The sequence below is a fragment of the Aquarana catesbeiana genome, linkage group LG03 (genome assembly GCF_042186555.1).
Source record: "Aquarana catesbeiana isolate 2022-GZ linkage group LG03, ASM4218655v1, whole genome shotgun sequence".
Lineage (NCBI taxonomy): Eukaryota > Metazoa > Chordata > Amphibia > Anura > Ranidae > Aquarana > Aquarana catesbeiana.
The window spans coordinates 655376911-655392643 of NC_133326.1; the positions used below are offsets into that span (position 1 = coordinate 655376911).

General features: G+C 43.3%; 1 protein-coding gene across 7 annotated transcripts in view; it reads right to left on the minus strand.

The window, feature by feature from the left end:
• CACNA1A (calcium voltage-gated channel subunit alpha1 A) overlaps positions 1-15733 on the minus strand; it is a 363579-nt gene that overhangs the window by 48645 nt on the left and 299201 nt on the right. For all 7 annotated transcript variants that reach the window (XM_073622743.1, XM_073622741.1, XM_073622739.1 and 4 more), the window contains 3 exons: positions 13999-14099; positions 4317-4426; positions 3994-4132 (listed from right to left, as the gene is read on the minus strand). In XM_073622743.1, coding sequence (XP_073478844.1) covers positions 3994-4132; positions 4317-4426; positions 13999-14099 — 350 coding nt within the window. The remainder of the gene's footprint in view (positions 1-3993; positions 4133-4316; positions 4427-13998; positions 14100-15733) is intronic.

A 15733-nucleotide genomic window follows, 5' to 3' on the forward strand; every position in this document is an offset into this window, starting at 1 on the left:
ATGGAGGAAACCAAGCATCAGGTGTAAACCCAAACAGGGTCACGGACCTGAAACATGCTTGAAAGCAGGGAGCAGACTGTGAGAGCTGAAGGTGGGGTACTGGAGTTCCACTATGTTCCAGCTGTAAAACTGGGTGGGAGGGCCACATGCCAAAGCCTGGTGGGCCACGGGCCTTGTGTTTGATATATGCGCTCTAGGAAACTTTAGTCAGAAGACAATCATGTTTTGTACTGATGGAGGAAACCAAAACATCGGGTGTAAACCCAAACAGGGTCACGGACCTGGAACATGCTTGAAAGCGGGAAGCAGAGGGTGAGAGCTGAAGGTGGCGTACTGGAGTTCCACTATGTTTCAGCTGTAAAACTGGGTGGGAGGGCCACATGCCAAAGCCTGGTGGGCCGGATTTGGACCACGGGCCTTGTGTCTGATATATGCGCTCTAGGAAACTTTAGTCAGAAGACAATCATGTTTTGTATTGATGGAGGAAACCAAAGCATCGGGTGTAAACCCAAACAGGGTCACGGACCTGGAACATGCTTGAAAATAAGTGTCAAAGGGGGTCATAAATCCTTATAGCTATATTTGTTTTAGATTGGTGACACAGGAAGCATTAAAGCCAGTGCATTAGTATGACAATTAGGCAGCAAGCATAAGCATTTTCAGAAGTAATGGCCAGCAATGCTAGCCTTCATGCTTTTTCTGTAACAGGTTTTTCTAGGGTTCAGCCATGAAAAATTAGATCTTGCAGAAATTAGTAGCATTTATTATCTTCTATCTGAAGCTGTAACCTAAAAACAAAAATGTATTATACTAAATCTTAGATGTGATGGCTGCATTACTTTCCTTTTTAGCCTTTTTTTTTCTTTATTTTCACTTGTTGATTCTGTCAGTAATGCCCCGTACACACGGTCGGAATTTCCGACAGAAAAAGTCCGATAGGAGCTTTTGGTCGGATATTCCGACCATGTGTATGCCCCATCGGCCTTTTTCTGCTGGAATTTCCGACGGACTTACATATAGAACATGTTCTAAATTTTTCTGTCGGAAATGCAGACGGAGGTTATCCCGTTGGCAAGTCCGACCGTGTGTACGCGGCTTAAGTCTGATATTTTTCAACTGGGCTAACCTGTCCAGCAAAAATGGCAGTTATGGGGCTGAGACAAACCACTTAAAACTGACAGGGGTGCTTGCAGTGGTAAGTTTTTATTAATTTATCCCAAAAGAAAAAAAACTGTTTCTGTAACTACTTAAAATGTGTTATTCTGGAGTTCAGCTTTAATTTGTTAGACAAGTCCATCTAACACTACCCTCCCCCTAGACTGCTGCTGTCCAATGGTGTCTCTGTTGCTCCTCCGGTGGCGCGGAGACCCTCAAAAACAGGAATTGTGCTACTGGTTGGATCACCAGGTGAAAATAAGTTTTAAAAAATCATAAAAAAAGAAAAGAAATCAAATGCATCCATCAAATTTAAGGATCACCAAGTATATTAATACCACTTACAATTTGGGTCAGAGGTGAAAATGTTTACCCCACTGTCTTCAGTATACAGAGACAAAATCCCCAAACAAGGGAACCCTAGGCAGAATTTAGGTACAGTCCAAGTAATAATAATAGTAATTCAGATGTACATTGTATTAAAGTGATCCTGACCTGGCCTAAACATGGCTAAGATAACAACAGTACTGAAGTGCAGCACTATTGTTACCAAAGGCACATTTTAAGACAGATTAGATTTACTTTAAAGTGGAGTTCCACCCAAAAGTGGAACTTCCACGTATTTGCCTCCCCCCCCCCTCCGGTGCCACATTTGGCATCTTTTGGGGGGGGGGATAGGGGGACCTGTTTTTGACTTCACTTCTGGAGATGGCGCCGTCCCTCGGAAGTTCGGTCCCCCACCTCTTTCCTACGCCACCAGGCCAATTAGAAAGCGCAGCGCACTTAACGCATGCGCAGTAGGGAACCGTCTGTGAAGCCGGAAGGCTTCACTGCCAGTTTCCCTTAGTGGAGATGGTGGCGGCAGCACCCGACAGCTAAACCGAAGATCGGTTGGGGTGCTGACATTGCGGGCTCCCTGGACAGGTAAGTGTCCATATATTAAAAGTCAGCAGCTACAGTATTTGTAGCTGCTGACTTTAAAAAAAAAATTCCCCAGGCTGGAACATCTCCTTAAGCTACCCATTTATAGGATAGGCCAGTCACCCGATTTGTCTTTTTTTGGTCAGATAAGGTGATGTGTAGTATGTGGTGGCAGGCTGACACCTACCAATCAATCTGACACTTTCCTGACAAAGATGTTTTACTCAATAGATAACACAGACAGTCCCCCTCATCCCTATATATACAGTGCCTTGAAAAAGTATTCATACCCCTTGAAATTTTCCACATTTTGTCATATTACAACCAAAAACGTAAATGTATATTATTGGGATTTTATGTGATGGACCAACACAAAGTGGCACATAATTGTGAAATGGAAGGAAAATGATAAATGGTTTTCATTTTTTTCTACAAATAAATATCTGAAAAGTGTGGGGTACATTTGTATTCAGCCCCCCTAAGTCAATACTTTGTAGAACCACCTTTCACTGCAATTACAGCTGCAAGTCTTTTTGGGGATGTCTCTACCAGCATTGCATATCTAGAGAGCTACAGTTTTGCCCATTCTTATTTGCAAAATAGCTCAAGCTCTGTCAGATTGGATGGAGAGCGTCTGTGAACAGCAATTTTCAAGTCTTGCCACAGATTCTCAATTGGATTTAGGTCTGGACTTTGACTGGGCCATTCTAACACATGAATATGTTTTGATCTAAACCATTCCATTGTAGCTCTGGCTGTATGTTTAGGGGCGTTGTCCTGCTGGAAGGTGAACCTCCACCCCAGTCTCAAGTCTTTTGAAGACTCTAACAGGTTTTATTCTAAGATTGCCCTGTATTTGGCTCCATCCATCTTCCCATCAACTTTGACCAGCTTCCCTGTCCATGCTGAAGAAAAGCATCCCCACAACATGATGCTGCCACCACGTTTCATGGTGGGGATGGTGTGTTGAGGGTGATGTGCAGTGTTAGTTTTCCACCGCACATTTTGCTTTTAGGCAAAAAAAGTTCAATTTTGGTCTCATCTGACCAGAGCACCTTCTTCCACATGTTTGCTGTTTCCCCCACATTGCTTGTTGCAAACTGCAAATGGGACTTCTTATGACGACTAATAGTTGTCCTGTGGACAGATTCTCCCACCTGAGCTGTGGATATCTGTAGCGCCTCCAGAGTTACCATGGGCCTTTTGGCTGCTTCTCTGATTAATGCTCTCCTTGCCCCCGGCCTGTCAGTTTAGGTGGACGGTTTTGCAGTTGTGCCATACTCTTTCCATTTTTGGATGATGGATTGAACAGTGCTCTGTGATATGTTCAAAGCTTGGGATTATTTTTTATAACCTAACCCTGCTTTAAACACCTTCACAACTTTATCCCTGAACTGTCTGGCGTGTTCCTTGGCCTTAGTGACGCTGTTTGTTCACCAAGGTTCTCTAACAAACCTCTTAGGGCTTCACAAAACAGCTGTATTTATACTGACGTTGGATTACACACAGGTGGACTCTATTTACTAATTAGATGACTTCTGAAGGCAATTGGTTCCACTAGATTTTAGTTAGGGGTATCAGAGAAAAAAGAGCTGAATACAAATGTACGCCACACTTTTCAGATATTTATTTGTAAAAAATTTTGAAAACCATTTAACATTTGAATTCCACTTCACAATGATGTGCCATTTTGTATTGGTTGGTCTATCACATAAAATTGCATCAAAATACATTTACGTTTTTAGTTGTAATAACATGACAAAATGTGGAAAATTTCAAGGGGAATGAATACTTTTCCAAGGCAATGTAGATCATGTTTATGGGGCACTGTGCAGTGCTCAAGAAATTTGCTGGCCCGAGGGTGGATTAATCATCCCTGCAAGTTCGACCTCTTTCTAAAGTATATGGCAACCTTACCTGGGAATCTGGCCAGCTGTTGGTATTTTCTTGTTCTCTGGCCCTCTCTGGACTCCATGTTCCCGTCTTTTGGAACATCTGCTGTGCTCTTTGCGTCATCCAAGACTGACTCTCCTTCATTCCACCCTCGGGGATATTCCTGGAACACCATCAAAATACAGGCTATATTATTTGCTAAAAGAGAATATATAGCTTCAACATAGGGATATTTTTTATTACTTTGTACAGACAGTACTTTCAAACCCATATCACATATTGGAGGTGATTCTTCTTATACAGTTTGTAATAATAAGCAACAAGGATAAGCTAGAGATAATACTCACATGTCTCCTCCTGGCTCCCTCTGAGAAGACATTAGAGCGGTCAGTCCCATTGGTCCATCTTGTGTGGGTGATGGAGGTTCCATCCTTTGAAACATGAGGGGAGTTCGGTTCTGGAAAAGACAGGATCTGACTGACATCACTGATAGTACAATGTATTATTGAATATAGAGCTAGGAGTGATCGTGCACTAGCGCTGGAGCACCAAGTACTTTGGTAAACATAGAGGGGTTGATTTACTAAAATTCAAGAGTGCAAAAAGTGGTATAGATTTGCAAAAGGAGGTAGCCCCCAAGGATTCTATGGGCATGGGACGTAAAACCAGACCATACAGAAGTATAAAAAAGTACAAAATATATTGAAAAGACATATAATAAGACATAGAATACAAAAATATGCAAATATTTAGACAAAATTGGAAAAAAGACATGAATAATAAACAGCAACTTTTAACTGATATACACATAAGGTCTAGACCTGTAGTCGACCCAAATGTGTTGGCAGTATGCCCAACATGTTTCGGAAAAATATGGTATTAATTTCCTTCTTCAGGGACTGAGCTGAGGTAGGCTGTTAAATTCTATTAACTAGAGAAAACAGAGTAATAATACAAAGTTCATGATAAATAAATATGATACTGTACATCAAAAGATGGCCTCACTTTCCTGTCAATACATCTTGCTGTGTGAATAAATAACACGAACAATGTGAGTATTTCTTGCATTTATTGATGTTTCTTGCCATGTTTGGAAAACGATTGATAAGCGGCCATTGCTACTCTTTTGATGTACAGTATTATATTTATTTACTTATGTACTGTACATCTAAAGAGTAACAATGGCCGCTTATCAATCGTTTTCCAAACATGGCAAGAAACATCAATAAATGCAAGAAATACTCACATTGTTCGTGTTATTTATTCACACAGCAAGATGTATTGACAGATATGTGAGGCCATCTTTTGATGTACAGTATCATATTTATTTATCATGAACTTTGTATTATTACTCTGTTTTCTCTAGTTAATAGAATTTAACAGCCTACCTCAGCTCACCCCTGAAGAAGGAAATTAATACCATATTTTTCGAAACATGTTGGGCATACTGTCAACACATTTGTGTCGACTACAGGTCTAGACCTTATGTGTATATCAGTTAAACGTTGCTGTTTATTATTTGTGTCTTTCCAATTTTGTCTAAATATTTGCATATTTTTGTATTCTATGTCTTATTATATGTCTTTTCAATACTTGATATGATTGTAGCCGTATTAGTGCAATTGTGACATAGAAAATTGAGTACTCTCTGTGATACTTTTTTTTATATTTGTACTAACATACAGTTTTTCAGGACAAGCTTTCGGGGTATGTCCCCTTCTTCAAGGTCCAAGCAGTACTACTACTTGGACCTTGAAGAAGGGGACATACCCCCGAAAGCTTGTCCTGAAAAATTGTATGTTAGTGCAAATATTAAAAAAAAGTATCACGGACAGTACTCAATTTTCTATGTCTTTTCAATAAATTTTGTACTTTTTTATACTTCCGTATGGTCTGGTTTTATCTCCCATGCCCATAGTATCCCTGGGGGCTACCTCCTTTTGCAAATTTTCGTATGTGGGATGTGGCATGGGTTTACCCGACCTTATCTTTCTCTGAGGTTTCTCCTAAATAATACAGCACTTAATAGAAACCAATCGGCTTCCATGTCAAAGTATAACTGAACAAGCTGAAGTTAGAAGCTGATTGGCTACCATGCACAGCTGCACCAGATTTTGCACTCTCCAGTTTTAGTAAATCAACCCCAAAGTTAGATGCACAGGCTTCACCTCACTGTCAATGATATACATCATGATTATTTTTTCATTTCACATGATGGACCCCATTAAATTACTAGTTTAAAAAAATGCCAGTACGAACTGCCCTTATGTTCCATATCACTTAATTTTCAATCTTTCATTTTCCAGTCCAGTTACTTTGTATATTCTGATAAATTCTACAGTGTTAGTATCGGTGGCTGTTTGCATCATTGTGTTTGGCTTAAAATATCATTAAACACATTAGACAACAAAAGTCAAATTTATTACCATCATCTGTTGTCCCTTTTGTATCTTCTAATAGTAGCACCTTAAATCACATCACAGAATCTGGATTTAGAATCTGTCATTCTTTTTCAGTTATAAGAGTGACTATGTTTTGGTCTACATGGTCTTTCTTTATGCAGGAACACAGCCACCCTCGTCCATTCACCCCCAAGAAGGACTACAGTATTACATGCCAGGGCCTCCACATATTAGCACAGGAAGCCTCCCCTTCGTAAAATGGGGTTATATATGAAATAAAATAGGCAGGCGCATAGGATCATGGGATTTGTAGTTTGTAGGAGCAGTGCATGTGACAGCAGTTGATGTGCACTGCTCATAACCAGAAAGTGAAATGAAGAAAGCCCCCATCCGTAGCATAAGAGACATAATGACATTTTTTGTGTGTAAACTTGTGTTTAGGTACAAATATACTGGGGATGTGTAGAGAATTATGCTGGCTTAAAAAGTTATTTTTGTATGGAAGGTTTAGTAATGTAATAGCAACGTAGTAAAGAAAGTCATACGCTTGGGCGGGCATACACATGTATATACATACTTTACAACAGGGTCCCCAGAGAGCCCCCCTTACATTAGGATCCCCAGAGAGCCCCACTTACAGGAGGATCCCCAGAGAGCCTCCCCCTTGCATCAGGGTTCCCAGAGAGCCTCCCCCTTGCATCAGGGTTCCCAGGGAGCCTCCCCCTTAAATAAGGATCCCCAGAGAGCCCCCCCCTTGAATCAGGGTCCCCAGATAGCCTCCCCTTAACCCTTTCATGACTAAGCCTATTTTTGAAATTTGGTGTTTACAAGTTAAAATCCGTATTTTTTGCTAGAAAATTACTTAGAACCCCCAAACATTATATATATTTTTTTAGAAGAGAGTCTAAAGAATAAAATGGCGATTGTTGCAATATTTTTTATCACACGGTATTTGTGCAGCGGTGTTTTAAACGCAAATTTTTGGAAAAGTGACACTTTCATGAATTTTAAAAAATCCAAACAGTAAAGTTACCCCAATTTTTTTGTATAATGTGAAAGATGATGTTACGCCGAGTAAATAGATACCAAACATGTCACCCTTTATAATTGCACGCACTCGTGGAATGGCGACGAACTACGGTACCTATGAATTTCCATAGGTGACGCTTTAAAAATTTTTTACGGTTACCAGGTTTGAGCTACAGAGGAGGTCTAGGGCTAGAATTATTGCTCTCGCTCTAACGATCGCGGCGATACCTCACATGTGTGGTTTGAACACCGTTTACATATGCGGGCGCGACTTCCGTATGCGTTTTCTTCGCTGCGCGAGCTCGCGGGGACGGGGGCGCTTTAAAAATTTTTTTTTTTTTTTTTTATTTATTTTATTTATTTTTATACTTTTATAAATTGTGTTTAAAAATCCCTTGTGACAGTAATATGTGGTGACAGGTACTCTTTATGGAGGGATGGGGGGTCTAAAAGACCCCCCATCCCTCCTTTACACTTCAAAGTATTCAGATCGCCGAAAACGGCGATTCTGAATACTGTGTACTTTTTTAAATTCGGCGCCAATGGCAGCCGAGTAAACGGGAAGTGACGTCATGACGTCGCTTCCGCGTTTACAATTAGAAGGCTGGAACGAAGCCGCTCACAGCTTCGTTCCAGCCCGCCCCCAGCCGCCGGAGATTCCCGAATGGACACCGGGCCTCCCGATCGCACGGGAGGCCCGGTAACAGCGGCGGGAGGCGGCGGGAGGGGGGGGATGTCCCCTCCCGCTCCTCCGGTATAACAGCCGAGCGGCTTTTAGCCGCATCGGTTGTTATATTCAGGTAGCCGATCACCCGCTGAAAACAACGGTACTGGGATGATGCCTGCAGCTGCGGGCATCATCCCGGTATAACCCCGGAAAGCCGAGGACGCATATGTGCGTTCGGTCGGCGGGAAGGGGTTAAATCAGGGTCCCCAGAGAGTCTCCCCCTACATCAGGGTCCCCAGAGAGACCCCCCTTAAATCAGGGTCCCCAGAGAGCCTCTCCCTGCATTGGGGTCCCCAGAGAGCCCCCCCACTTACATCAGGGTCCCCAGAGAGGAGAGCTTCCCCTCCCCTTGGGGACCCCTGCAGAGACTCGGGCTATGGGCCCCAGATTCGGAGCTATAGCCCCAAAAGCCACCCCCTAGCGACGCCACTGTTGGCAGGCATGATCCAACTTCCCTCAGGCATAGGTCTTGGCTGCTGGGTGCATAAATATTTCAATTGGTAGCAGAGTGGGGCGGAAGAGGACAGGCAACTCGCAGACACTTAAAGTGCCACTTTTCACAAGAAGGGACAAACGGGTTTTCTAACATACCTAAATGACTCGAGACTGGCAGTCTTGTGTGTGAGCCATAGACTTGAGATTGTACCAGACTGGGTGTCTTCTCATTAATAGCTTTACAACTTGCTATGCATGTTGACAATTCAGACAGTTAAGCTGAGTATACACTAGTACAGTGGTCTCCAAACTATGATCCGAGGGCCAGATGCGGCCCTTTGCTTGCCTTTTTTCGGCCCTTGGGGCACTAGGCCTCCCAGTGATACAAGACATTATTTCTCCCACTGACACCAATGATGGGGCATAATTCCTACCACTGGCACCAAAAATGGGGCATTATTATTCCCCCTAATATCAAAGAGAAGGCACTGACACCAGGACAGTTTCTATTTCTCCCACTGGCCACAGTCCGGCCCCCCTAAAGTCTGAAGGACATTAATCTGGCCCTTTGTTTTAAAAGTTTGGAGACCCCTGCACTAGTAGAATAACTTGCTGCAGCTGCTACTCTGAACCTCTGAATTGGGTTAAATGTTATGAATATAAATTAAATTCTGCGCAAACCCAAAATATTATGTGATAAATGTGTGAATGCTGCTACTCGAGAATCTAAATACTAATTCAAATATTTTTTATATACAAATGTTATGAATGCAGGCCCATACGTCAAAACTTATGTGCAAATAGCAAATAGAGTTAAAAAAACTGAAATCAATACAAGTAAAAATTAAACCATCCCTATTAAACTAATACAATCAATCAATGACATGTACACAATGTGCTCTAAAACAATAACCATGAACTAGATGAACAACAATAAGTTGATATATTAACCACTTGCTTACTGCGCAACTTAACCCCCTCCTGCCCAGACCAATTTTCAGCTTTTAGCGCTGTCACTTTTGAATGACAATTGCGCGGTCATACAACACTGTACCCAAATGAAATTTTTATAATTTTTTTCCCACAAATAGAGCTTTCTTTTGGTGGTATTTGATCACCTCTGGGTTTTTTATTTTTTGCTAAAAAAATTTAAAAAGTCAAATTTAAAAAAAAAAATACAAAACTGTTTTACATTTTGTTAATAAGTTTAGCAAACAGGTAATTTTTCTCCTTCATTGATGTACACTGATGAGGCTACACTGATGGGCACTGATAGGCTGCACTGATGGGCACTGATAGGCTGCACTGATGGGGACTGATAGGCTGCATTGATGAGCACTGATAAGGCAACACTGATGGGCACTGATAAGGCAGCACTAATGGGCACTAATAGGCGGCACTGGTGGGCACTGATGAGGTGGCATTGGTGGGCACTGAGAGGTGGCACTGATGGGTGGCACTGATGGGTGGCACTGTAGGGCATTGATAGGTGGCACTGAAGGGCACTAATAGGTGGCACTGATAGGTGGTACTGATGGGTGGCACTGATGGGTGGCAGTGATGGGCACTGATCAGCACTGGTAGGTGACACTGATAGGCAGCACTGCTAGGTGGCACTGATGAGGCACTGATTGGCAACACTGGTAGGCATTGACAGGTGGCACTTGTGGGCATTAATAGGTGGCACTGATTGCTGGCACTTACTTACCATGTACTGGTGGGCACTGATTCGTGGCACCGTGGGCTCTGATTCGTGGCACTGGCAGGTGGCACTGGCAGGCGGTACTGGTGGGCACATATGAGGTGGCTTCACCTCTTCCTCTTCGGGACCGATGTCTCTTCAACAGAAGCCAGTGATCGGCTTTTTTTTTCTTCTCATGCTGTCAGCGTGAGAAGAAAAAAAAAAAAAACGATTACCGATCTTCTGTTTACATCACGTGATCAGTTGTCATTGGCTGACAGCTGATCACGTGGTAAGGGGCCGGGATCGACCCCTTACTCCGATCTGTGATCACCCGAGTCTCATTGACAGCGCGCGCCCTTCAGGGGGCATGGCAAGCGTGAAAAGGGGAGGACGTCTATTGACGGCCTCCCGGCAAAGCAGATCCGCGCTGTAGCCGTCATTCGGCTATAGCGCAGATCTAAAGGGGTTAAAGTACTCAGTCCCAATAGATATGTGCAAATGGTGCAATCTTCAACATAAAATAAAGTAAAGTGCCCTGCGCTTTTCTTCATGTATTAGATACTTTTCCAGTGCCACCAATCCACCATGTGTGTAGTAAGGATCCCTACTCACCAGGCGTAGTTAACTCTCTTGTCATAGGACAAAGAGTAGTCAAAAATCACTTTGGTTGTCTCTCACAGACCCGTGGTCCCTTCAGGGATTCGCCAGTATCCTTCTTCCACAGTGGATCCTCGGGGCATATGCATATGTTTATTGTTTTAGAGAACATAAGCATTGTGCACGTCATTGATTGATTGTATTAGTTTAATAGGGATGGTTTAATTTTTTACTTGTATTGATTTCATTCTTTTAACTCATTGCAAGCACTATCTGCACATAGGTTTTGACCTTTGGGCCTGTATTTATACGTTGTAAGAACGTTTGTTTGTCACTCTAATCATTATTGGGGTCAAATTGACATTCTTTTTCAACCCCAGTAACAAGAAATGAAGGAAAATTCTTCAATGTATGAATTTCTAACAGTGTATGTGGTTTTTGTTCAGTAAAGTCCATTTTATTTAAAATAGAATGTTAAGGCCTCGTGCACACTGGATGTTTTTACAGCTACTGTTTTTTGGCTTCAAGCGTTTTTTTTCTGCAGCCACTAAACTCCCCAGCATGTTATCCTATGTCAGTGATGGTGAACCTTGGCACCCCAGATGTTTTGGAACTACATTTCCCATGATGCTCAACTACACTGCAGAGTGCCAGAGCATCATGGGAAATGTAGTTCCAAAACATCTGGGGTGCCAAGGTTCGCCATCACTGTCCTATGTGTCCATGCACACATAGGCTGTTATTAGCATCTTTTGGCAGGGGTGTTTTTTTGGCTGGAAAAAACCCAGAACTAGTGGATTTTGAGAGGCGTTTTTCAGCTGTAAAAACGCTCTAACCCTGATAAAAGCTTAAAAACGTGGCTATTCTGCGTGAATCAGCGTTTTTGAGCCATAAGCTTTTGTGGGAGTATAGTTTCACAAGAAAAAAAAGCTAAAAAACACTACACCTAAAAAATGCTGAAAAACATTACTGTAAAAACTCATTCTACAGCTACAGCTTTCTACTGCTAACACTACTGGCGTTTTTATAATGTCCAGTGTACATGAGGCCTTAAGCAAATTAAATCTTGAACTACTTCCAAATGACATTCGAATGTTCTGTGAATTTCCATACAAATTTTCGTTTAAATTCTACTAGTGTATACCCAGCTTAAAGGATATGTAAATGTTCAGTTTAAAAAATCAAAACAAACATGCCATACTTACCTCCTCTGTGCAGTTGGTTTTGCACAGAGTGGCCCCGATCCTCCCCTTCTGGGGTCCCTCAGCGCCGCTGATGGCTCCTCCTCTTCTCGAGTGCCCTGTCGGAGAAGCGCTCTCCCTCGGGGCACTTGAACGGGCGCGCTCCCGTGTCCTGCTGCTGCGTCCATTGACACAGACAGCAGGACTCAGCTCCGCCCCTCAGCTCCAGTGTCATTTGATTTGATTGACAGCAGCGGGAGCCAATGGCTGCACTGCTATCAATCTATCCAATCAGGACCCGAGACACCGACTGAAGCGGGTGTGCTTGTCCCCGGCGCAGGAACAATCGGGCTCAGGTAAGTAAAAGGGGGGCTCTGGAAGGCTGGTGCACTAAAAGAGGTTTTTCACCATGAAAAACCATGAGAGTTTACAACCCCTTTAAGACTTTAATAAGGTTTAGTTATAAAAGTCAGAAGGGAAATATATACTCACCGGCCACTTGATTAGGTACACCTTGCTAGTTCCGGGTTTGACCCCTTTGGTGCAGTTGCAGTGGCATTTTGGCCCCATAGACTTCAATGGAAATGCATCCAGGGCCGGTGCTATCACTAGGCAAACTAGGCAGCCGCCTAGGGCGCACTGCTGCCTAGGGCGCCCAGCCACTGGTGTTCCTACTCTCTTCTCTCTGCAGCAAGTAACTAAGTCTCAACATCAGCAGGCAGTCGCTGCTCTGTTCGCACATAGGGTCAGAGGCGCAACGGCGGCGGAGGACTGTGTCTGTGTCCCGACTCCCAAATGAATGGAAGCAAGCAAACATTCATTGATGGGCACTGGTGGGCTGCATTGATGGGCGCTGGTTAGGCTGCATTTGATGGGCGCTGGTGAGGCTGCATTTGATGGGCGCTTCATTAAAAAGTTGGGGTATACATGAGCTGGGCAAAGGGGGTGGAGTCAGGGGGTGGAGCCAAGGGGGGGGGAGGCAAAATTAGGTTTCACCTAGGGTGTCAAAAATCCTTGCACCAGCCATAAATGCACCCAAAACGCATGTACATTCTTTCTGACACATTTTTGCAGGTTGCTAATTAGCCGGCACCAGCCAACGTCCTAACAGGATCCTTCCTTTACATTCCAGGAATCCCTGGCTGACAGCAGAGATGAATCATTGGTAATTAGGATGCCAACAGGTGCCATCCAGTCTCCCTCCCCTACCAAAAAAATGCACTAGTATCAAAAACATGTCAATAACAAATCAAAACGCAACAGAGTCGCATAACATAATTGCACTGAAAATCAGATCACATAGCAGTCACACTAGGGTGAACCTAGCCTTAGCCAGGTTTAATAAGATTTTCAATTTTTGTTGATAGTTTCCACCCCCTAAACAGTGCATAACCTGCTATTTACAAGAAGGGAATCCAAAAGAATCTTTCATCAAAGTAGCATTTTTTTTTTCTTTTTATACTGAACCATGTCTTTGTTATTTTCATTTTTTTTTTCCCTTGATTTGTCTACTTTTCAATATATTTGTCATGTTCTTTTCCTGCACATACTGTAGACATACCTCCCAACTTTTTGAGATGAGAATGAGGGATGCCGAAATTAGTGAAATCCACAAATGCTTTTTTTTTTTTTTTTTTTAACCACTATTATACCTTTATATTGGCTTTTGACATTTACAAATGAAGCAACTTAGAATAATGGATGAAAGGTTTAGCACTGGGAAACACTTTTTGAAAGATAAAAAGTGCATTTTATATACATCTATATAGATCAGACCAAAATGAGGGACAAATGAGGAGGAATGAGGGGCATTGCTCCAAATCATGGACAGTCCCTCGAAATCAGGGACAGTTGGGAGCTATGCTGTAGAAGATATTTTCTGGGCCTAGATTTTTTGTAATACATGGCAGAATAAGATGCAGATGAGCTTTCTGTGTAAACATGTCTATGGTAAGATCTTTATGATGGAGTTACCTGTTCTTCCTGCAATGCCTGTAGTCGTTTTGCTTTGCTTTGTCTGTAATACTCCATAATCATCATGGCAGCATAAATCTTCCCAACGGTTAGGTCAGTAGCTGATAAAACAGAATAGATAACATACTGACAAGGAGAACACACAATTGGCTAAAGCATGCATAGACGATCACTACTGTACCCGACTACAAAAACAGGCATCCGTATTGTACAATTGTGCCTTAAAAAAAAAAAAAACTGTCAAGAGAGACATGCGTGGGTTGCTATGGCTTATGTCTCCTTCTAAAAATGCTGTTACCTCGGCTTCAAGTCATGCTTATGCTTTGCTTTAACACTTTCTAAATCACTAGGGTTGATTTAATAAAGGCAAATAGGCGGTTGTACACTTTGTAAAGGAAATTTTCCTTTTGCAAGGGAATGTGCTGAAAATTCACTTTGCAAAGAATACCCAATCACATGCAAGGAATAGAAGGGTCGTGCTAGGTTGGTCTACAGAGTGGGGTTAACCCACATCCCCAATAATATAAGCAAATGGAAATTTGTTCCTCTTATGGGACTTTAAAGGGAAAAAGCTACTCTGGGGTAATCATGAGTATAAGTTTTATTAGCAAAGGGTGTAGATAAAACAAATCTACAATGCAAAAAAGTGAATGTACAAGGGAATACAGGATGCGTAACACAACAGACATGCAATACAGTATATGAAGTTCACGACTATAGACTCTGTTACATATGGAACACACATACGGGGAGTAACCGACGCGTTTCGAGTTATACTCTTCAGGGGTATCTGATTGAGATCAGCACGACAAAGGCATGTCATATAGTATTGCTTAGGAACATCATAGATTACTGCATCCACTTAAAAACACTTTAAGGAAAAGCTGCAGGGAACAGATAGCCACTATTCCTGTACCAGCTCCTGATCCGGAACGGGGGCCGTGTGTGCCAGGAACAGCAGAACCACAGGAGTGTTCCCCAACAGAGGGCGCCAGGACACTAATCAGTGTGTTGTAGGTCTAGAAGGTGGGACGCCATTCCTTGTAAGTGTGCCCTGGTGCTGGAGTATGAAGTCCTGCCTGGTGGATAGGCTAAGCCATCGGCGGGGAGCTGCAATCGCCCCTGGTGGGGGTGGCGTGGGCTGATCTGCCTTGCACCAAGAGGTATGCAAAGGGAAGCTGCTGGGGTGCTGATTGAGGTTCCTAAGGTTTGGTGCCTGGCCCAGGGTCTGATATAGCCCTGGGTATCCAACCTTGAATGGCCCTTGGAGAGATGTGGTGCCCAAGGTCAGGCGGTCATGAAGTGGAGGACAGGAACCTGCTGGGGTGCTGCTTGAGGTGCCTAAGGTTTGGCGCCTGGCCCAGGGTCCAATATAGCCCTGGGTATCCAACCTTGAATGGCCCTTGGAGAGATGTGGTGCCCAAGGTTGGGCGGTCGTGAAGTGGAGGACAGGAACCTGCTGGGGTGCTGCTTGAGGTGCCTAAGGTTTGGCGCCTGGCCCAGGGTCCAATATAGCCCTGGGTATCCAACCTTGAATGGCCCTTGGAGAGATGTGGTGCCCAAGGTCGGGCAGTCGTGCAGTGGAGGACAGGAACCTGGTTCCTGTGGTTCCGCTGGTCCTGGCACAGACGGCCCCCCCGGTTCGGATCAGGAGCTGGTACAGGAATAGTGGCTATCTGTTCCCTGCAGCTTTTTCTTAAAGTGTTTTTAAGTGGATGCAGTAATCTATGATGTC